Source organism: Epinephelus lanceolatus, chromosome 12 (assembly GCF_041903045.1).
Source record: "Epinephelus lanceolatus isolate andai-2023 chromosome 12, ASM4190304v1, whole genome shotgun sequence".
NCBI lineage: Eukaryota > Metazoa > Chordata > Actinopteri > Perciformes > Serranidae > Epinephelus > Epinephelus lanceolatus.
In genome coordinates this window covers 34,580,305-34,604,054 of record NC_135745.1, presented here as the reverse complement: position 1 = coordinate 34,604,054, position 23,750 = coordinate 34,580,305, and the positions used below count along the sequence as shown (strand labels likewise).

The window sequence follows — 23,750 nt, the reverse complement described above, 5'->3', positions numbered from 1 at the left end:
ACAGATAAAGTGTGGATAGAAAGCAACACTTGCTTGCTGCTAGGACATGGTGTACAACTCATATGAGGCATGCACTTTCCATAAATAGTGTTTAAAAAAAAAAAAAAAAAGTGTATGCAGTGCACCTGACACGTGACAATGGCAGAGCAGATACACAGCCAAGACACTGGTGTTTCTGGCATGTAAACAGACCCAGACAAATGGTTTACATAGTCTCTTCATCAGATTTGGTAACAGTAAGAAACATATGTAATAACATCAGCCATATTCTTTGATTCTTGATTCTAACTGGCAGAATCACACTTGTGATTCAAGTGGCAGAAAAATCTTAATAAAGAAATCCTTTCAAAATGACCTTGAGCAGAACAGGCATAACATTTGTCTAGTTTATTTAATCTCAGCAACTGAGGTTTTATTAAGATGTTGGGTCATTGCCACTTGGCTGCATCTGCTGCTGGCTCTGTCCAGGGAGAGAAAACCTGGCCAAGGCAGCACAAAAGGCCAGTCAACCTCAGAAAGAGGTCCATTGCTGTTGAGTTGCTCTGTTATAGTCTGGCCAGTCAGCTCCAAACAGGTGTATGTTGATACTGTTTGCAAAGACACATACATTTATCATTTTTGAAAATAAAAGACTGGACTTCAGCAATCAGTGCTCAGCACATCTCTGATTTCACAGTAAAGGAAGACAAAATACTTACACTTCATTTGTTTAATTGGCTTACATCATAAAAGAAATATACTTAAGTGTTTTATTATATTGTCTCTGCCCTCGTGTATATTACTGAATTAAATCTGTACACTCCCCTCTGACGAAGGCTCTGTGCCAAAACACGTTGGCATATTACTATTGTGATTCGAACAATTAAACAAATGAATGTGAGCACTTTGTCCTCCTGCAATTGGAACTATGGGATGTGCTACCTCTTCACATTTATAGAATATGTTCAGATAAATGTACCACCCTGCATATTATCTGCGGGTCAGTTTGAGGTCTGATTTCCAGGTTGTTAAGTTTTATATCTTTTAAAGCTCAGACTTTACTGCCTACTGATAGAATTCTACTTCTCTCCTGATAATAACTCAGCCACAGCTTGTCTCTTCAGTAACTATATGATTATCTTAAGCCTGCAGGACACCAGACCTTGAGTTCAATTTGTTGCCATATATAAAAGATAATTTATTCAATAAAATACTTGTTTCCTGCAGGGTCTTAACTTGGAAGATGATAAATAATACAATAAAATACACTGACCTTAAAAATGAAATAAATGGCAGTGACATAAAATATTGACACAGCTGATATGAAAGTATCCTATTTCTAATTGTGTTACAGGGTGCATGATTTTGTACAGTTCTACAGTATGTGCTTCTGCAGAGTATGTGCACTATTGATATGTATGTTTTCTCCTTCACTATGACACTTAAGGCTACAGTGTGTATGATTTAGGGGAATCTATTGGCAGACATATTCATAACTTTTTTTTTTTTTTTTTTGGCGTATAATCACCTGAAAAAAAAACAGTTTATGTCTACATATGGAGCGGGTCCTCTCCCACGCAATCTGCCATGTTGTTTCTACAGTAGCCCAGAATGGACAAATCAAATGCTGGCTCTAGATAGAGTCATTTGCGTTTTCCCGTTGGCCACCATAGTTCTCCTACACACTCGCCACACAAGAAAACTGTCAGTTCTGTAACCTCACAGCTAGATGCCCCTAAATCCTGCACAGTGGGCTTTTAAGGGTTTGCGCAGAATCCCTTAAAATGTTTCCTTAGTTAAGGAAGTTGTCTGTGAAGATTCTCAGTCATCCATGGTAATCGTAAGTGCTATATTGTAGGCAACGCAAGCAAGTCCAGTTGCCTACGATAGAGCGCTTATGCTTAGTTAAGGAAAAAGGTTAAGGCATTTATTGTACTGAAAGAGATTTTACAGCTGTAAAATTGGACAGTTTCTATGGAGACAGTGTGTTTGCTTGCACTTGTGCCTGTGATACCTGTTAATCTGCAGATATTGTCTCACAACGTTGGTCTATAGATAGTAAAAACAAACGGCAGGAGAAAAGAAGACAAGAAAACCAAATTGATCAGAGGTGGAAACGATTATACTTCTCAAGAATCCAATAAGGGAAAGCGTGGTTTAATTATTTCCCATGATCGCAAACTAACTAGACATTGATGGTGATTTTTCTGTGAGCAAACTGATCTTCATATTGTACAAATAAAATAAAATCAAGTTTATTTATATAGCACATTTAAAAGCAACCGCAGTTGATCAAAGTGTCGTACAAAATAAATCAATGACACATAAATATATAGCGATATAAAATGTACACAAACAAAAAACAGAATAACACAGGTAAGAACAACTACATATGTAAAAAAGATTATAAAATACTAAAATATTAAAACCACCGTAGACAACCAAAGGTCATTGAAAACGTGTATGTTTTAAGGTTTGTCTTCAAATTTTCAATGGAGGGGGAGCATTTGATTGAGAGTGTAAGGCTATTCCGAGGCTTTGGAGCAGCTACTGCAAAGGCACGATCTCCCTTACCCACCAGCCTCGATCACGGGACAGCTACAGGCACTTGAATCCTGATCTATTAAATTAAAAATTAAAGAAGTGCGCCACTATCTTATCCCATTACTTTGACAGCAACTTCCCTGCAGTGTTCAGCAGATTGGTAAGAGTGTTGAAATTAATTGCACATCATTAACTTGTGTCCATTGGGTTCTCTCAGTCATGTAACACTCTTCTCAGGATACGTTCATGTTCTTCATTAATCAACATAAATTTGCCATGTTGCGCTTAAGACAGAGCCAGAGGTACCTTAAGCTTTTCCTAACTTTGGTTGCCAAGGTGGTTTTGTGCAATGGTTTCACTAACTTCAAGCGATTCCTTAATATAAGACCAAGCTACAGTAAGGAGAAAACCTTGAATACATAAATCAACATTCGAAGGAAACGTAACAATGTGGTTTTGTGCAACAAATTTTATTGAAGGAAACTGTGACAAAATCTTGAGTTTTTTGTGCAATTCACTCCACCCTGACAACAGAGCACCTATTAAAAGCTGTAATATGATGAGTTAAAATGAAAATCCTTTTTTGCAAATGTGTGTGGAAACGTAGAGAACTACAGTTTGCTATAGATGTGGAAAACATCCTGAAAATATTCCTTCTTTTGCACTAAATTGATATTTCCGTCTCTTCCTGGCAGCCATGGACGCACCCCTGAACCTGACGGCCAGTGAAGTGAATCACCGCAGTGCTCTCATCTCCTGGCAACCGCCAATCACAGAAATTGACAACTACATGCTCACCTACAAGTCAACTGACGGCAGCCGCAAGGTAGGTAGCACACATAGCTCAGCTCTTGTGTCTTAACTTTGTCTGTTATGCACATACACACAGTTAATATATTATATACAGTATTTCCATGTATGTTAACACTTTATCTGCAGCCAAAATGTGTTTTCTTATCAACTCAAATCCTGTTGAGTATCCATGCAACAGTTGCAAATATGTGTCAGGGAGATAAGCTGTACTTTTGTTAATCTACACACCTGAAAATAGAAACGTAATTCTGCAGATATTGAGGGACACAGTGAAACGCCTTCTTGGATTTCCGCAAAGTAGAAAATGTTCCCAATGTAATCAACGTATTCTAACAGAGTTGAACAATGTTCAGAAAAAGAAAATTAATGCAGAATCACAACTTTATGACAAGCACTTCAAAATCCCAATTTTATCTTTCAATCATGTAATCCCTCGATGTACCGCGTGCAAGCGTTTGGGGACACAGAAACCCACATTTTGATACACACACACACACACACACACACACACACACACACACACACACACACACACACACACAAGGGAACTGCGCAGTGAAATTGCCTGTCTAATAGAGATATTACTTTAATGTGTCTCAGCAGAGACATTGTTTATTTTGATTAAACTTTTTGATGTGGCTGAGTAATAGTAATAAAGCACATTGGTAGGAGCCGTGTAGAACGCACCACGCCTGTTAACAAATTGACTAGAACCATTTCCCATGATGCCCTGCAAAACACGCCCTTTCATTGGCAATTAGTTGCCTCACACACAAGCGCACACATGTAGCCAGATGCACACACAGTCCCCTTCAGTGCCCACTGCAGTGTCACCGTGTTATATAGGAACAGTCAAATAAAACACACACACAAATGCACTGACCTTGAGTCTGTGTCACTGCTGTGTGCCTGACCATCAGGTGTCAGTACAGTAACAGATTATCACATTTTGTAGATTTCACATTGCAATTAGACTTTTATCAGCGTCCTTGAAATGCTTACTTTCTTGATCTTCTGCCTTTATCCCTTTTTCCAAATCAAAAAAACATGCAACTAGAAATATTTTCGCTTTTACATGAGTGATATTAAATCAACATTTTATATGCTAATTCCACAACTCTGCATATATTTTCATGTTAAATCAAACAGAAATTAAATTTTCCACAATTCTCCTACAGCACACATATCTGCATAATACATATACATACAGTATATAAATCTGTACCCAAAAGGGAGACATTAATATTCAACACTGTTTGGTTTCATTATGGTGCTCCCTGTTTTAGCATTTGCAGAAAAGTGTTGTTTTCATGCAGCTAATCAAATGGTTTCATTTTAAACCATATTTGTATAAAGCAGTTGTATCACAAGCAGATGGTCACACTGACTAACAACCTGACAGCAGCCTGCGACACAAAACAAGAGCCACAGACTTTGAACAACAAACTAATTTTTCCTTCACATCCAACTTACAAATAAATTCAGCTTAACTGTCAAACCAGCAAACAAGGATGCATGTGTTGCAGTATGGTTCCTGGATGAGCAAACAAACATTTCATCAGGGAGATTTGCAGTTTGCTTACTAGATAGCTAATTAGCTGTCCGGCTGCAGCACATTAAACAGGTTAGTAAGTTAACATCATTCTGTTTAGCTGTCGGTGCAGGGTGTGTGCAGGGTGTCTACAGGTCCATAAAAGTCTTAAGTTACAACAATAAGGCCTTAAAAGACATTAAATATTCTTAAATTTGAATTTGTGAGGTCTTAACTACTGCAAACATTTTATATAATTTAATTTATTCATGTTTTAACTTTGTGTGAAAATGAGTGAAGCCTTTCTCTGTAAAAGTCCACATTCTAATGTTACAAACCTTTAAAAAACTATAATACTGTCATTTTACTTAATAGTTGCAAATGTAGATTGACTTAACTCACTCTAATAACCATATTCTTACATAACACCTACCTCTGCACAACACCACACACATACTACTTGCTTACCTGCAATGCTTAAATAACTAAAACATGATTTGTCCAAAAATCTGTCCTAAATTTGATTAAAAAGTGTCTTGGACGGGTCTTAAAAAGCATTAAATTGAACTGTCTGATAACTGTCGACACCCTGTGGTGGTGTCCTTACTCTTCACTACCACTGCAAACAAAAACACTGTTAGCACACAGCTAGTAAGCAACAGTTTCCAGCCCAAGTTTGTATACATTGTGTCTTGGTCTTCTGTTGCGGTGGTGAATTTGTGAATCCTTGGATAGAGAAGGAATGGCCTGCCTTACCCTGACTTTCTTACCCTAACCCTAACCAGTCACACTCCTCTTCTCTACACCTAACCAATCCAACCAATGAAGGCAACAAGCACTAGCCAATCATAGTGAGCACTGGGCGGATCGTTGCTTTGCTATCCTAAGATTAACAACTTTGCATTGACGTGGATCACTGACACACTCTTTCAGAGGGAAAAGAGTTTTTGATCTGTCTATTTTATTTTTATAATATGTTATTAACATTAGGTTAAAGGCAAAACAGTTCACTGCTAATATGACAAAGAGATACTTCAGACTTTTTGAAGTGTTGTATGAGGTACTTATCCAAAGTCAGTGTATACCTACAGTAGATGGCTGTTGGCGTGACCCCAGTTTGGAGAGGTAAGCAGGAGTACCGCCATAGTATCTCAACAATGTACTGCTGTGGATGGGGGCAGCAACATAACATAACTTAGCCACTTAAAAAACAGCCCACCTGTTTAGTAAAGGACAGTGTGGAACACATCATGCTGTCATTTTTCAGCCCTGTAGCACACAAGTTGATCTTAACTGGAAAGAGAGAACTGTGCCAACACAGTCGGATCTAATGAATGCTGTAGTGAAGCACCTGGAACCACAGAAAATTAAATTATCTCTGAAAAAACAAGACTAGAAATTCTGCTAAATTTGGCAACCTTTCATAGACTGTTTCAATTATATGAAATCATCAGACAAGGGTTAATTGAGACTGCATCCATCACTCTTCCTAGTTAAATTAAAAAAAAAGTATGGCCCACCTAAAATAAATCCATAGCAGTTGAAGTGAAGGCTATATTTAGAATATTCTGACCATTTTTCCTTGCTGCCAGACAGCCCTTTCTGACAGGGAACTTAACTGACACATATATTTACCTACGCTCTCTTCAAAGCCACCAGACTCCACTGACAAAAACAGAAGTTGTGCCTCACAGAACATGGGAGCTGAAGGTCTTCCACTGTCTCGAGTGGTTAGTTTGTGTTATTGTGTGACTTTGGTGAATCCAAACCAACCACTTTAAAACGCCAGTCACACAATAACACAACCAAACTAACTGATGGAGGCAGCATAAACTAACTATGAAGAGAGCATAGATAAGTTTCAGTTTATAGTTCAGTTCCTTGCTGGAAAGAGCTGTCTGACAGCAAGGTAAGGTGGAGAAAACTTCCTAAATACAGTGTACTCTTAAACTGATATTAATTTTCCTAGGTGGGCGTTCTTAGGTGGCTATGTTTTGCTGCTGACCCTCTTCCACACTAGTGCATTACTCAGCTTCTGTGCTGATACTACTGCCTGCTTCTCCAAACTGCCATCTGCTGTCTTTAAGACACTGACTATGGATAAGTACCCAAAACAACCCCAATTCTTTGTTAATTATATACAGTAGTTTCCTATTTCTGTCAGGAGCGACTCGTTCTGAGAGGAAAGAATATTTATTAACATGTGCACATTAGAATGAGAAATGTGAAAAGTCTTTGTAAATTAGACCCCATCGTGATGTCATATATTCCAGGAGGGTCGTTAAGACGTAGTAGATTAGGGAACCTCCCCTATGGAGTCTAGACGCTGGTGGTGGTGATGAGATGAAGATGGAGTTGAGGATCTGGACGTGAAGAGAAATGGGCTTTTGATGAGCTTGTCCTGGGCTCTGGATAAGATGACAGGAAGTGAATGGGGTGGAATGGCAGCTGACAGGGGCAGAGAGGAGAACAGATTTTGAGTTTGGCAGCAGCAACATGAATGGCTGAAGGAGATCGTAGCAAAGTTTGATTGGCTAGCAGGGAGAGGGAACACCCATAGTCAGCTGATTGGTGGAAGTGGTGGGAGAGGGATACAAAGAGAACTGTGAATGGATAATAGGATAAAGAAAGTCTTCCTGATTGAACTGACGCTGAGCTTCATTAAATTAATACATTAAACAGCAGTTGTCTTAGAAATAAAGTCATAACTCTGAAAGATCTTCCAAACCCAGTTGGAATTTGAAAATCAATTCCATTTTTATTCTTCTCACCACCTTTGATCATGTCCTTTTAGATTTTATTCAAATCCCCGTTCAGTGGCGAGCTGCCTCAACAAGTGCTGCTTTCTGAACTCATATCGTTCAACAAGAAATGAGTCTTATCACTCATTCATGCTCAGAGCAAAAACGCTCACTGCAGCAGATGATTGAAGCACTTATTGTGAGATTTTCCTGCAGTTGTCTCTACTTGAGGTCTGGCTTGACTGAAAATATGTGGCGGCGTTACCTCGGCTGTAATCTGCCCACATATTGGTGCGCCTTACAGCTGTTGAGCCAGCTTCCGCTCTCAGAGATAATGGACTTTTGTAATTTACACAAAGTAGCTGTGAGATTAATTTCTTATCTGATTAACATTTACTTAACAGTTTGAAAATGCATGTTTCACTGTTGGATATGTTCATGCCTGGAGTAATTAAGATCTCCCCATTTAAACAAACACCAGGAAACCTACACATTCACCAAACATCCAACCACTCTAAAACCCATACACAATCAATAGAGAGCGCATGAAAAATATATAAAACAGGGCCTTTTCGCCTGCAATAAAAATATTATCGTGACCCTGAAAACCTGGTGGGAATATGTCAGATCCTCAGAGACAGAGAGACACCATTTACCAGCTGCTCCCCTGCATTATTCACAAAGACACATTGCCTGGAAATGTTTGATTTTTTCTCCAAATTTGCTGAATATTTTATTTGAACTTCTTCATATTTAATGTGTATCCAGGGCAAACTGTAACACATATGCACACAAATACATGTGTAGACAAGTTGTGTTCATCTATTGAGCATTCTGCCAGTGGATTTATCTCTCATCTAAGTAACTGATGTCACAGAAATACTCGGTCAAACGTCTTGGCTCCTTAAGACAGACTCAGTTAAAGAGAATTTATCAAAACCAAAGTGAAGTAACTGCACTGTACTGTTGTGACTTCTTTACCAAAAATAGAAATGTTTGTTTTCTGATTGCTGAGCAGCTTCTCAGCTTGGCTGTCCGATAAGAGTCTTTTATCTTGTTCTCTGTGTCTAGTTGCCCCCTCTTCTCCTCCCCCTCTGTTTTTCTATGGCTCAGTCAATTTTCACATGGAAAACAAAGGCAGACAGACCTTTTCTGCAGTCAGTGGAAGAGTAACTTTAACAACTACGTTTTTATTTCTGTCACTCGGCTGTTGAAACGAGTTTTGGGATTCAAATAATGAAAAAGTATAACAGTTAACGCTAATCACATGATGTTACTACTATTTGAATGTGTATTTTATTGTTTTTTATGAATGTGTTAGCTAACATCAGCCTTGCTTTGGCAGACCCGCATATAAAAATGAAAGGTTTTTGTCACGTCTGATGAAATTAAACTGCACACTGTATCGCTGAAGTGTAGCTTTACCAGCTGAGCTGCGTGTGTCTGTGTCACCACCAAGTGTTGTTGAACATGACTAATGGAAAAAGAACACTATGGAAGTTAACTCTGGCGTGGACCACGTCGTATATGATATAAGTTACTAACATTATTTATCTATGGAACGCTGCATGTGAGACTTATTTTAGCCCAGAAGCTAACAGTAACCATTGTGCCGTTCTAACCAGGGCTCCAGTGTGATCATTTGGAAGCTTTGTAATCCAGTCATGAATTGTGGCGTCTTTTTGGAGGCATTGTAAAATTAATCCATAATGATAAATCCGATACTGAATGTTTTTCGTGGTTATTTATCAATTTTTCTGTGTTGAAAACAAGTATTGTTGTCGTTAGCTGTCCACTAACCGTCCATGATGCCTTAGGCCACGATCAAACAGAAAGTGTTTTGCAGGTTGCAAATTGTTGTTTTAGAGTAATGAGTAGCTAGTTACTAAAATGGCAAGGCAGAGGGTACTTGCTCTAGCAAGCTCTCTGGTTGAGGATGAGAGGCTGTCAGCAAATACTTTGTTGGGCACAGATAAACGGAGATCTGTGTGGGTACATGAGACCCTTGAAAAAGAGGGTGGGTCATGGGGAGTACTACAGGTTGGTCCAAGAGCATCACCTTGATGATGGCCGTTTCCAGGCATATTTTGGGATGACTCGGGGGCAGTTTGACAACCTGCTGTCTGTTGTCAGGCTGTATAGCTTTGGGTGTCCAGCAACAGCCACCACCAGTTTCCCCAACATTGTTTACCAACTGTAGACTTGTTTTTGTGATCACCACAAAAGGCTTGCCTCTCAAATCATTCAATTGGACAATGGGAAAAAATATGATGAAAAAAGAAATGACATGAGACGTTTTTCCGCTCTGAGTTGAAGTTTTGCAGCTCAAGGAGTTCAGAGTGATACGGCGAAAACGGCAGGCACCTGGAGTACAGAAATGTGGGGGGCGCCTCCAGCAGTTAAAACGCTTTCTGTGTGATCGGGGCTTCAGTCTGTCAGCAAATCCGAGGCTGTATTTATGACTGTGTGAAAGCTTTAACTTTCTTACATTTTCCATTTTGGACTAGTTCAGCTCTCACGCATGTAAAACATCTCAGCCACTTGCTCAAAGGAAATGAAATATTACTTAGCAAGAGAGCTATTACCTGTTGGTAATTGCAAATGTTTCTTGGTAATGTTGGAATGCCCTCTAGTGCACAGAATGTATAACACCACGTGCTGACAGGAAACTACAACGTGGAAGTGCGCTCGACTATGAAAGCCCGAATGACTGCGGACATACCTCACGGAGTACTAGTCTCTGCATGTTTCTCCTGTTTGAAGAAGAGCGTCTCACACCGCTGTAGCAATCCTAGACTGCCCTTGTGCAGTTAGGAGCTGAATTGCATGTCAAATAAAGGGGGGGAAATAAGACGGCAAATAGTAATAGTCGCATTAAAAAATCGATTTTTCAAAAATAAAACGACTATTCGAAAATCGAAAACCATCCCTACTGTTTATACAATATGTAGGTACATCATAAATATCAATAACAGGCTAAAGTTGAGCAATTTAAATTCTCATGTAATTTGAATGTTTAAAAATGAATGAAGTTCTAATGGGGTTATAGAGGGAGATTGACAGCTCTACTGTGTCATGCCAATCCAAGACAATCAGTTACAATTTTATAAGTTTGTTTATATACTTTCAAATTTGTGTGCAAAAAAAATCCAAATGAACTACACACTAAAAAACACTGCTACAAAACAGAATAATAAAATATATTTCTCCTCATCTGATTTAAATGTATCATATGGGAACAGCCAACTTATAAAACTTCACTAGCACAGTAAATCGACCTAACATCCCCTTTTATTAATCCTTCTGAATAAACATCACCTGATTGTGTTGCTGTGCGACAGGAGCTAAAGCAGACTGTCGTGCATTTCCTGAACAAAAATAGCTTGAACGTTTCTTTGTTGCCAGAGGTCTCTTTGAAAACGTACAAGTTCAATTCGATGTTTTATCAGTGACCTGTGGGGATTCTAATAAAATTTGTTTTTTACCCTGAGGTTTTACTGAATGCACAAAGTATTGCTGTTTTGGAATGAAATATCTTTATCTAATATCTTTTCACAAGTATGTGGCTAAATTTGGTCGCGTGTGTGTGTGCGTGTGCGTGCGTGCTAGGAGCTGATCCTTGATGCAGAGGACACATGGATACGATTGGAGGGACTGGCTGAGACCACAGAGTACACCGTCAAGCTCCAGGCTGCAAGAGGACTTGACACCAGCGCCGTAGTTTCCACTACCTTCACCACAGGTAGAGCACCCCCACACAAAATGTGTTTGTACTCTTTGTACTCTTTGACTGAAGTTGGAAAAGAGATTCTAACGGGGCGAGTTTCTTGGCCCGACAGGTTTTTTCCCCTTTTTGCACAGTGTTTCACATTACAGTCACCATAACAAAGGTGCACAATAATGAGTCCCAAAAGTCAGACACAATTTTCATCTCCCTTCCCTGTAGCATAGTGAGGGAGACTTCCCATTAGGCTGCACCTGCAGGGTGACTGTCGACAATCCTCGAGCTGAACAGAGTGCTCTTATCTTCAATGTGCCCACTGTGTAATTAGATACCGGATATGTCACTCAAACAAAGATTAGGAATAGGGGTGGGGCAATATAAGATTTATTGTGGATCATGATATAAACAATTAAAATAAGTGAATTTCCTTTATCGGGATATTCATGTCCAGCAGCACCTAAAGAGACAGTTGGACAATCAACAATAAAAGAGACTGAAAAAACAGGCTGCATATACACCAACCTCAAAAATGCAAAAGATCTTAATCCAGCATCAGCATATTTCATACCGAACTATGATGTCATTTCAAGTAGTGGCAAAGCCTGGCCTTCAAGGATTGTTATTCGCTAAAAAAAATGTGTGTCCCATCTGTGCTGCGACAAAATTGTTTCTTAAAATGTAAGGTAAAATGACTCCAGTATGTTTTAGTGCCATTTTAAAAGTTTTAAGCTTATTTGGATGATTATTGAGACCATATTGTGAATTGCAATTATTGTGGCCATGAAAACTGTGACGTAAAATTTTGTTAGCATCCCACTGTCTAATGACCTGGTATTTATCTGAACATGCTAAAAGGAAATATTGATATTCATTACAAGCAGCTGACACAGCAGAAGGCTGTGTAATCGAAGCTTTGCAGGTTGTCAGTTTTATTCTCATTTAAAAGTTTTAATTAGGGTTGGCAGGCAATTAGAAAAAAATCATCTAAATTTATTGCATACATCAATTTTTGCTGTGAAAGTATCTAAAAAAATTCAATTCAAATGAATTTTGGCATATGTGTCGTAGTAAAGCTGCTGGATTTTGGACACAATTGTCCCCCTGTCCTCTACCACCGAAACTGGTCTGCAGTCCATTTTGCAAGGGAGTTAGTTAGTCAGTCACAGGTAGACACAGATAGACTCAGTTTGCGTCTGAACGCCTGGTCGAGGCTGGCTGCTGGCGCTAGCATCAGAGGCTGTGCTAGCTTAGACCTCTGGGTTCGCTGCTAAATGCTTTGCGTTGAAGTGATATTTCAGGCTTGAGGTACTCTGATGGTACAAAAAAGTGCTCCTATCAACAGTCCCATCTGGGCGTCTTTACATGTAAACGTTCATTCACGAGGCCGAGCTGTGTCGTCTCATCTGCCTCCATCATGTCACAAAGCCACTGTGGCCTTCACCAGGTCACCATGAAACAATTAATAAGCGTTAAATTTTTTAATGTATTATTTTGACAGCCCTAGTTTTAATTGATTGTTTTGGTCACTTGGAGGCAGCAGAATAAGCTCTAAACACACTATCACCTTATAAAAATGATATAGGAACACACATTTAACAGGCATTGAGCAATGTTAACATTCATTTGGAGTCATGTTTCTTGCCACCTGAATATTCACTCTGTACTTTTAGCTTTACTTTGCTGAGGGAAATGTTTGCTCTTTAACAGCTAAATGCCCCGCTATATTCACAAGCTAACTGGGTCAGTCTGCTGTTCGAGCTGGGCAGGTAGCAAACAGTCACTACATGAAAGCTTTTTGACTCAAATCAGCTGCCTGCAAAAAACGTTGTGGGCTGTAAACAGAACAATGAGCTAAGAGACACAAATGCTATGTAGAGCTGAGGAGAACTGAGTCGGTAAATAGTTTTCTTTGGGTTCAACACCACAAGCAACTCATTTCACATAACACAAAGGTATTTTTCTATTGTTGATGTAAAAAGTAAATTACTGCAGCTTTCAAAAAAGTCCTCGATGTTGCCAAAAGGTGTATAATTTCAACTTCTATTCATGCAGTCCACAGGAATCTCTACAAAATGAATTATTTAAGTCAAAAGATGGATAAAAACAAGCAAATCGTAATTTGTTTTCATATCTCCTCTGCTTCTCTCTCCAGGGAGTCGTCTATTTGCAACACCTCAAAACTGTGCCCAGCACCTGCTGAATGGAGAGATACTGAGTGGAGTCTACACCATTTACATCAACAGGGACCCAAGCCAGGGCGTGCAGGTGTACTGTGACATGACCACTGATGAAGGAGGCTGGATTGTAAGTCACTGTGAAGATCACTACTGCTTTAAATGGGTTTTGTCATGTGTGCAAATGTCACTTTTTTTAAGGGACAGTTCACCCCAAAATCAAAGAAACATATTTTCCTCTTACCTGTAGTGCTGTTTAGCAGGCAAGATTGTTTTAGTGTGAGTTGCAAAGGGATGGAGATATCGGCCGTAAAGATGTCTGCCTACTTAAAAAGGGGAGGCTAGCTAGCTCAGTGGTGCTAGGTGGGCTAGCAATAGGTGTGTGCTTCTTCTTTGCAGTGATATGGTTGTTGAGTGTAGTTTGATAGAGAGAAATTAATTCTTACATGAAACAGCTCACAACAAGGTCTGTGGATTATCTTGAGTAAGCAACATCTTCAGAAACAGACATTGCTGTGGAGTTTTTCAAAGCAAATAACCACAATATCTAATTATTTGTCAGCAGAAAATATGCATTGAAGGCTCTGCAGTGTGTGCAGATTCTGATCTTACCCAAGAACAAATTGAAAATGAGAAAACATCTGCGAAAGTGGGTTTTCAGAAGAAATTTCTTCTTAAGAAGTGTTTATGAATGAGGCCCATTGCTATTGAGCTTTTCAAATGTATTTTCTTCAGTGCAAGCTGAGTATCATCTAGTTCCATTATATTGGAGAGAAGGCAGACATCTCTACGATCAATATCTCCAACACTCAGCATCTCACACCAAAACAATCTAGAGTGATAAATAGCTCTATGGGTAAGAGGAAAAATATTTACTTTTTGATTTGGGGGTGAACTGTCCCTTTAAGAAAGTGGAAGAAGAGTAGGGGAGATTCTCGTTGGACCAGAAACAGTATTGAATTATCTCAGCTACTCTTCTTCCACTTTCTTAAAGTGGAAAGTGGAAGAAGAGTAGGGGAGATTCTCGTTGGACCAGAAACAGTATTGAATTATCTCAGCTATTCGGTGTTGTATTTTTCTGATCTTGTCACATTGTCATATTTTGGTGTTCAGGTATTTCAGCGTCGTCAGAATGGCCTGACAGACTTTTCCAGGAAGTGGAGTGACTATCGGGTCGGCTTTGGAAACCTGGAGGACGAATTCTGGCTTGGTAAGACTCTTAATCTAAGATTATTAAATCTAAAGAAAAAAAATGTGTAGTGTAGTTTTACTGAAGTCCATCAGCATGTCTAGTTTTCAATGTCTGGCATAACGACAGCTGTTGTAGCTGCAAAATTACTCGCAGGACAAGATAAAAAACTGTCCCTCAATCAAATCGAGGTCTGAAATTCTTGATAACTGATACTAATCAACTGATAGTATTAGAAAATCCACATGTGTGGTCAGGTTTGCTGCTGCCTGGTTTCAGCTTCCTGTCACCCAGCTCAGTATATTTCAGCTGCATTTTATGGGCTGCAGGCTGATATTAAGCTGCAACCTGCTACCCATTTTGTTCAGTGTTCTGAAGGCTGTATTACCCTCTTTATCTACACGCCGTCTGACTGAAGTGGATTTAATAGGTACGATCAATAGAAGGTCGTAGCTTTCACATGGTTTCAATTGATACATCTATTTTATGGAGAGGAAAGATGTTTCCAATATATTTTGCCGGCAGTATTGCCTTTCTTGTAGGATTCTTCACTCTGTATGAAGATGGAGAACCGTGCTGCTAGACTGTTTTTTCTTTTCCTCATCTCATCTTTCAGCACTTGACTTCACAAAGTCTATCCTATTCATTACTGGATCCTCTGAAAGCTCATCTCTCCCTGAAATGACTTGGTAATTGTTTTTAGCGTCGCTCTGATTCAAAGACAAAACAACAGAACATCCTCACTGTTTTGATGGACTGCTGAATTTTTTTTTCCCTCCCCCAAAATCTCATTACGAAACAATAATTATATTCATTAGAAAATGTGCAAATGAGTCATGTTTCTTCATGGGCCAGTTTTTGTGTTATTGTTTTGGTGCAGATGATTAAAGGAAAATATTACATGAATATTTCATTAAGTGAATCAGGACCTTGAGAAGAATGTTTTTTGAACTTTTTGATTAGAGAAATTAAATAACACTGGGGGGAAATTTTATGGCATTGCATTATCACCACATTATCACAGAGGGAAGGCTGTTACTTTGCAGCTGACAGATATTGGATCATAACACAAGATAGCTGCGGCTCTAGTCCATTAGTGACTAAGCACACTGTAATAGGTGAAAGCATAAAGAGATTTTAGATCCAACCGCTCACGAACAGGAGCTGACAATATAATGAAATGTGGTACAAAAGCCTGCAATTCTCGTTGAGTCTGTCGGATTTGTTGCCATGTTGGTTATTTTTGTTAAAGTTGGCGGTGTTGTTGTGTTGAATTTATACACCACCACAGGGAGAGCGTTCAAAAGCAGCTCTTAACATCTCATCACAACAGAAAAAGTTGGATTGCTGTCTGCTGGTATAAATTAATAATTTGTTTTGTATTTCAACGAAGAAGAATGGAGAATATTAGTAAGTGAAGCACAGGAGGCATGATAAAAATATTGGACAGGTATCTTTGTAAGATGACACCACACACACCAAACAGGAGAGAAATCTCTCCTTCTGCACACTACATAGTGTAAAGTACAGTACAGGCCAAAAGTTTGGACACACCTTCTCATTCAATGTGTTTTCTTTATTTTCATGACTATTTACATTGTAGATTCTCACTGAAGGCATCAAAACTATGAATGAACACATGTGGAGTTATGTACTTAACAAAAAAAGGTGAAATAACTGAAAACATGTTTTATATTCTAGTTTCTTCAAAATAGCCACCCTTTGCTCTGATTACTGCTTTGCACACTCTTGGCATTCTCTCCATGAGCTTCAAGAGGTAGTCACCTGAAATGGTTTCCACTTCACAGGTGTGCCTTATCAGGGTTAATTAGTGGAATTTCTTGCTTTATCAATGGGGTTGGGACCATCAGTTGTGTTGTGCAGAAGTCAGGTTAATACACAGCCGACAGCCCTATTGGACAACTGTTAAAATTCATATTATGGCAAGAACCAATCAGCTAACTAAAGAAAAACGAGTGGACATCATTACTTTAAGAAATAAAGGTCAGTCAGTCCGGAAAATTGCAAAAACTTTAAATGTGTCCCCAAGTGGAGTCGCAAAAACCATCAAGCGCTACAATGAAACTGGCACACATGAGGACCGACCCAGGAAAGGAAGACCAAGAGTCACCTCTGCTTCTGAGGATAAGTTCATCCGAGTCACCAGCCTCAGAAATCGCAAGTTAACAGCAGCTCAGATCAGAGACCAGATGAATGCCACACAGAGTTCTAGCAGCAGACCCATCTCTAGAACAACTGTTAAGAGGAGACTGCGCCAATCAGGCCTTCATGGTCAAATAGCTGCTAGGAAACCACTGCTAAGGAGAGGCAACAAGCAGAAGAGATTTGTTTGGGCCAAGAAACACAAGGAATGGACATTAGACCAGTGGAAATCTGTGCTTTGGTCTGATGAGTCCAAATTTGAGATCTTTGGTTCCAACCGCCGTGTCTTTGTGAGACGCAGAAAAGGTGAACGGATGGATTCCACATGCCTGGTTCCCACTGTGAAGCATGGAGGAGGAGGTGTGATGGTGTGGGGGTGTTTTGCTGGTGACACTGTTGGGGATTTATTCAAAATTGAAGGCACACTGAACCAGCATGGCTACCACAGCATCCTGCAGCGACATGCCATCCCATCCGGTTTGCGTTTAGTTGGACGATCATTTATTTTTCAACAGGACAATGACCCCAAACACACCTCCAGGCTGTGTAAGGGCTATTTGACCAAGAAGGAGAGTGATGGAGTGCTGCGGCAGATGACCTGGCCTCCATAGTCACCGGACCTGAACCCAATCCAGATGGTTTGGGGTGAGCTGGACCGCAGAGTGAAGGCAAAGGGGCCAACAAGTGCTAAACACCTCTGGGAACTCCTTCAAGACTGTTGGAAAACCATTTCAGGTGACTACCTCTTGAAGCTCATGGAGAGAATGCCAAGAGTGTGCAAAGCAGTAATCAGAGCAAAGGGTGGCTATTTTGAAGAAACTAGAATATAAAACATGTTTTCAGTTATTTCACCTTTTTTTTTTGTTAAGTACATAACTCCACGTGTTCATTCATAGTTTTGATGCCTTCAGTGAGAATCTACAATGTAAATAGTCATGAAAATAAAGAAAACGCATTGAATGAGAAGGTGTGTCCAAACTTTTGGCCTGTACTGTACATGTAGGTGCCATATGAATAATTTGAGTATTTCATAGTAATTTAAGTTCATGATTGATTATATTTTGGATTTAATGTTAGATTCATGATTTTATTGCATTTAAAAATGTTAATTTAAGTCATAATTATTATTTAGTTAATATTTGCACTAATATTGTAACACACAAACATTGGTATTTCATTTTATAATGTCGTTAATAGTTCCCATGTGGTAGATAAAAAAATAGGAGCCTGTAGCTTAAAGAAGGTTCGAGCTTATTGAGGCACGGTGTTTAGAAGCTAAGCTGGTGAATGACTTGAGAGGGAGAGGAGCTCACGGTTTTCTGTCCGTGTTCACACCATGTTTGAGACGTGTTAGGATCGTGTCCAGGCGAGTAGACAAGATACATGCAGTTTACCTTACCTGTGGATTTTGTATGCTTTTTTTTGGGGGGGGGGGGTATTTTTGGCGAATAAATCTGAAAGACAATCTACTGTGGAGAACTCACTTTTTGGAGAACACGCATCAGCCATAAGCTCAAGTGGAACTTGGGTAGGTTTTATTGGAAATCCTACAGTATAGATAGTGAGCTATAGGTAAATCAAGTGACTGCTTTGTGGGTTTCAACATTTAGCAGCTATGACATTACTGTGGTGGCAAGTTCAGTGTCTGCTGCTGCGTGTTGACAGAGACAGCAGCAAAGGTTGTCATTTTCCTAAATTAACTCAGCTAATTGAAGACAACCTTTGGCATAAAATGTAGACATTAACTGTGTGACAATTAACAGTTCAATCAAAAAAAAAAAAATCCCTTCTGCGAGTTTTGGTTCAACAAGTGATCATGTTAAGTGATGATTTTCAGCCAAATGCATCAGTAGTTGCTCGTAATTTCCAGGTTTGATATTATCACGATTCTTGGGTGCTGACTCTATGGCTATATATTGGGATTTTTAGGTATTTTGATTCTAAAAATATTGCAATTCATTATGATTTATTGCGATTTTTGTTAGTTAAATCTTAGACTTCTAAAGACTAGAGATGGGTATCATTAAGATTTTAACGGTACTACTACTCTTATCGATACTTTTTGAGGAAGAAAAAACAAATTAAGAACATAAATTGCTTTATTTTCTCAATTCTCATTATGCAACAAAATAGTTTTTTAACGAAACATTTTACTTTTTACAACTTGAAATGTAAAATACATAAAATAATAGTGTTGTCACGGTACCAAAATTGGGACCCACGGTACGATACCAGTGAAAGTATCACGGTTCTGAGTAGTATCACAATACCACAGCAAAAATTAGGCAGATGTGCCTTTTGTCATTTATAAAAAGATAAATCACTTCTATAATACATCAATGATATTTCAATGGAATAAATTATTTATTTATTTATTCATACTTCAAAAACAGCATCAATAAGTAATTAACATAGGGGGGATCAAAATAAAATAAATAAATGAAATAAAAATCAACCAGCCACCCTCCTCCCCTGACAAGTAAAGAACAGTCCCTAAAGCGCGGTGAGGTATGTGGGCTGTTACCTGCCACAAACAGTAATGTGAACGGCTCATTTCCCCTCTGACATGTCACATATGTGTGTGCCGCCACAGCTCGGCTGTTCAGGTATTTCTGGACAGTCATGACACCAACAAACAGGAAAATACTGGACCTGGAGCCAGGCTTCTCCATCGCCAGTAAGCCGTTATCTTGTGCCGGAAACCCTATTTTAGTAAATAGGGTCACAAAATAGCTAATGGTGCTACGTGTTGGCTGCTAGCATAATGTTACAAACCTGGACTGGACGTAGATGAACTACAAACACTGTACATCTTTCTGTCTGAATATGATGCACTTTCGCAAGGTGTTTTGACAAATTACTAGTGTTGCCGCCCTTACATGCAAAACATTTGTCACACTTGTGACAACGCGCTGTGTCTGCATCAACTCTTGTATGAATGAAGAATGTAGAATGTAGACCCGGGGCTCGTTCAATACCAGAGTTCGGTACCCATCCCTACTAAAGAATGTGCATTCCGAGATGTATTTCCGAAAACAATACTTATCAGTAATAATATATATACTTACTTACTAAAAGGTGTGTTACATGTACAAAAGAATGGAAAAAAAAAATACTTTTTGAAGTTTAATTAAACTGCTACATTTAGCCGTTAGCATCAAGCTTGCAGTGTTTCCCATAGATTGATTTATTTTTGTTTAGTGTTTAAAAATGGTAAAATCTTACAGCATTGCAGAGCTGCGCGCAGAGTATTAATTCGCTCAGTGCTTCAACCCACTCCTGTTTTCTCCCTCTGTTTATCAGGCCACAAATGAGACATGAATTAACTAGCTGGCGAGCCTCCCCATAGTCTCTCAGCCTCTCCCCACCAGCAGGATACTGTTAGCTGGAGGAGAATAGGGGGTAACACAGGGGACAGACTCATTAGCAGCTGTAGCAACTCGTATTAAGCTGGCGCGAAAACCCAGGACTGGGACAACACCAGGATTTACAGCAGGCTGTATCTAATCTGTCTGCCACTGTCTGCTTTCTAACTTCAACTTTGTTGTTGTTTTTTTTAAACATATATACAACATTACGTTACTCGTAGATTATTACTATTAAAGCAGCAACTTCTCTCAACCTCTGCAATATCTAGGTGAACAGATTTTTTTCCCCATCACTAGTGACTGCTATAAATGGTGGGTGTAAATAAACAACACAGATGAGTATGAATTTAAAATTAATTAAAGTAGACAACGCATTTGGCTGAGAGGCAAAAGTTAACAGGGTCACTCACTCTTTAAACTGGGGCTGGGTTAAAATAATCGACTCATCTGATTCAAATCGATGTTCATTTGAATGACCTGATATGACTTCATAAAATCCGACATAGATCCTTCAATATATGCTTTTTCCCATGGGTGTTCGTCTCGCCGATAGTAAACAAGCCGTGGCAATAAGTTATTAACGACCATAGTATTGAGAAGCTCCGACGTCACTGGCTTTTTATCTATAACTGTAGCTTATTTTTTACGTTTTGGTGTAATTTATTATCATGCTGCTGCAGCCTCTCCTCCTGTCAGTGCGCAACATTTACACACACACAAAAACATGGAGTAATGTAGTCACGGTGGAGACAACTTGAGCTGACAACTACGCTTGTCACTGGAAGTGTAATTAAACCTCCATGAGGACTAAATCAATACTTCATCAATACAGCTGTTTAGCAACATGTAAACATGTAGAAAAGTGATATTTTAGTCTGCTCAGTCCACAGTCTGTCATCCACTGCCGCTAATATTATGTTATTAACAATCACATCACAGTCACTGAACACGTGCATTTTGTAAGGAGACACAAACACAGTAACAGTGAGTTGTTTACTCTGTTACTTCCCTAGTTTGTGTATTAACCCTATGGGCCCAAACAACGCATAGTGCATCCAAATTCACACCTGTTCTTCTCTATTGATTTTCTCCGCGACTGTGCGTCATAGCGAGAAGCCACGCATATCACGTGAAACAACGGAATTGTAGCTTTCCGACAAGGCCAAGCACTTCTCGGTAGTCCAATGTTTTCACAGCGAAAAAAATGATAAAGTTACACTAAAATTATGTATAACAGAGCTTTCATACAGCTCTGCACACACATTACTCTTGGATGGATTACTCACAAATGCAGCCTCACACAGAAATGCCACGCATATCACATGAAAGCGCAGGAGCAGAGCTTTCCACTGATACCACACACATTATTGTGCTCTTTTCCCATCATGCTATAAATCCAGATTGTCTACAAAACAAAAACCTGACGAATTTCTTTACAACCCATTATACAGATCTTGTTATCAGTCACTTCATATAGTGAGGAATATCGTATCTGACCACGTCTTAGGCTTGCGTGTGTTTCTCCCTGTCTATCCACATTTGTAGTCGGCTTTCAAGATGCAAATATCTCCATATTGTCCAGTTGACACTCCATCAAACTTTGTATGACAAGACCAGCCACTTCACCTTTGTGCACCCAGACAACTGTAGCCTAATTATGCATGCTGACAGGGCCGTAGTCACCATATACATTTAGGGGGACATGTGTGTCCCCCAATGCCCAAAATGCCCCCCCCCCCAGTATACAGTGGTGGAAAAAAGTTTTCGGACACCCTTAAAATTTTACACAATCTCAAATATTATCATGAAATATTTGTGGAAAAATCTTTTTTGTGTTTCAAAAGGTGTGGCTGCATTAGACAGATACAAACAAATACAAATTATATTTTTTTGTTTATTGTTTACAGGAAAAACTAACAAAACTAAATTCTTGACAGTTTCAATATGTCAGTTCTCAACATTGTTGGTATCAAAGTCAACAAATAACAGAGAATGTGTTCAAAACTGAACAAAAAATAAATAAACCATCACATCAAATTAATATTTAGTAGTCCTGCCATTGGCACGTAGTAGAGCTCTAATCCTGGCTGGCATGTTCCCCACGAGCCTTTCACACTGTTGAGGGGTAATCTTTTCCCATTCTTCTTGAATTACTGCTTTTAATTCTTCTAAATTCTTTGGTTTATGCTTTGAAACAGACCTTTTGATAATCCACCACAGATTTTCAATGGGGCTCATGTCCGGGGATTGAGCTGGCCACTCTAAGACCTGGATACTGTGCTCCTGCAGCCAAGTTCTACTGGCCTTGGATGTGTGACAAGGGGCATTATCTTGTTGAAACATCCAGTTTTTACCTCGACGGAACAGTGCACACGCAGAAGGGAGCATGTGGGTTTCGAGAATGGTACAATACTTCGTAGAGTTCAATGTGCCATCACAGACAGTGAGATGACCAACACCAGCAGCACTCATGCATCCCCAAACCATGATACTGCCTCCGCCATGCTTGACAGTAGGTACTGTAGACGCTGGAGATAATGCTTCGCCTGGCCTTCTGCGTCCCCTCACTAGTAGGAGGAAGATAAAGCTGGAAACTGGACTCATCTGACCACAAAATCTTCTTCCAGTTCCTGGCTATGCAGTTCTTGTGTGCCTGGGCCCAACGACGCCGGGCTAACCTCTGTCTCTCATTGATCAGGGGCTTCTTGATAGCCTTGTAGGACCTTAAGCCATGATCTAAAAGTCGGCCACGTACAGTGCGGGTGGAACACTGGACACCAGTTTGGTTTGACCACTGCTGCTGAAGCTCCTGTGATGTCATTCGGCGGTTTTGCCTGCACATGCGGATCAGGATGTGGTCATTTCTTGATGAAGAAACCCTTGGACGCCCAGATCTTGGTTTGTCTTCCAAGCTGTTGGTTCGTCTGTATTTCTGCAGAGTGTATCCAACTGCTGAAGGACTGCATCTGCACTTCCTGGCTATCTGGCGGCAGCTGTACCATTCCTGGCTGAGAATCTTTATCTTCAGGCGTGTTTCCTGCGTTAGGTTCCTTGTTTTAGCCATTTTTGTGTCTGAAGAACTTTCAAATGTGCTGGCTTTATGTAGACATGAAGCTTGGCAACAAAAATTGTGTCTTTTAATAAAAAGAACGACCTTCATCACTGGTACCAAAATGACCCAATACTCAAAATTTCTTATGTATTTTTATGGAACCAATCAATTTTAAGTTTTTAATGGCTTTTTTAGGATTTATTTAGTATTTTGGCTGTGACTGTACTAAAAGAAATTGCACTTGAAGACCTAAGAGTGATTTTTAATGCAATATTTCACAAATGCATGGGGTGTCCGAAAACTTTTTTCCACCACTGTATAACTGAAACTGAGAAACAACAACAAACTTTGTTTACTGCAAACAAAGTGGCAAATATTATCTTGGAGGACATCATTGCACTTGGTTGACTATTTTTCTATGATCTTAGATGTAAATATTGCATGTTTCTTTCAGATAAAACACATTTTTGAC

General features: G+C 39.4%; 1 protein-coding gene across 6 annotated transcripts in view; it reads left to right on the top strand.

Annotated features, from left to right (window-relative positions):
- Positions 1 to 23,750, top strand: part of tnr (tenascin R (restrictin, janusin)) — a 274,847-nt gene that overhangs the window by 237,232 nt on the left and 13,865 nt on the right. For all 6 annotated transcript variants that reach the window (XM_033638024.2, XM_033638023.2, XM_078173333.1 and 3 more), the window contains 4 exons: positions 3,219 to 3,349; positions 11,218 to 11,350; positions 13,485 to 13,636; positions 14,620 to 14,716. In XM_033638024.2, coding sequence (XP_033493915.2) covers positions 3,219 to 3,349; positions 11,218 to 11,350; positions 13,485 to 13,636; positions 14,620 to 14,716 — 513 coding nt within the window. The remainder of the gene's footprint in view (positions 1 to 3,218; positions 3,350 to 11,217; positions 11,351 to 13,484; positions 13,637 to 14,619; positions 14,717 to 23,750) is intronic.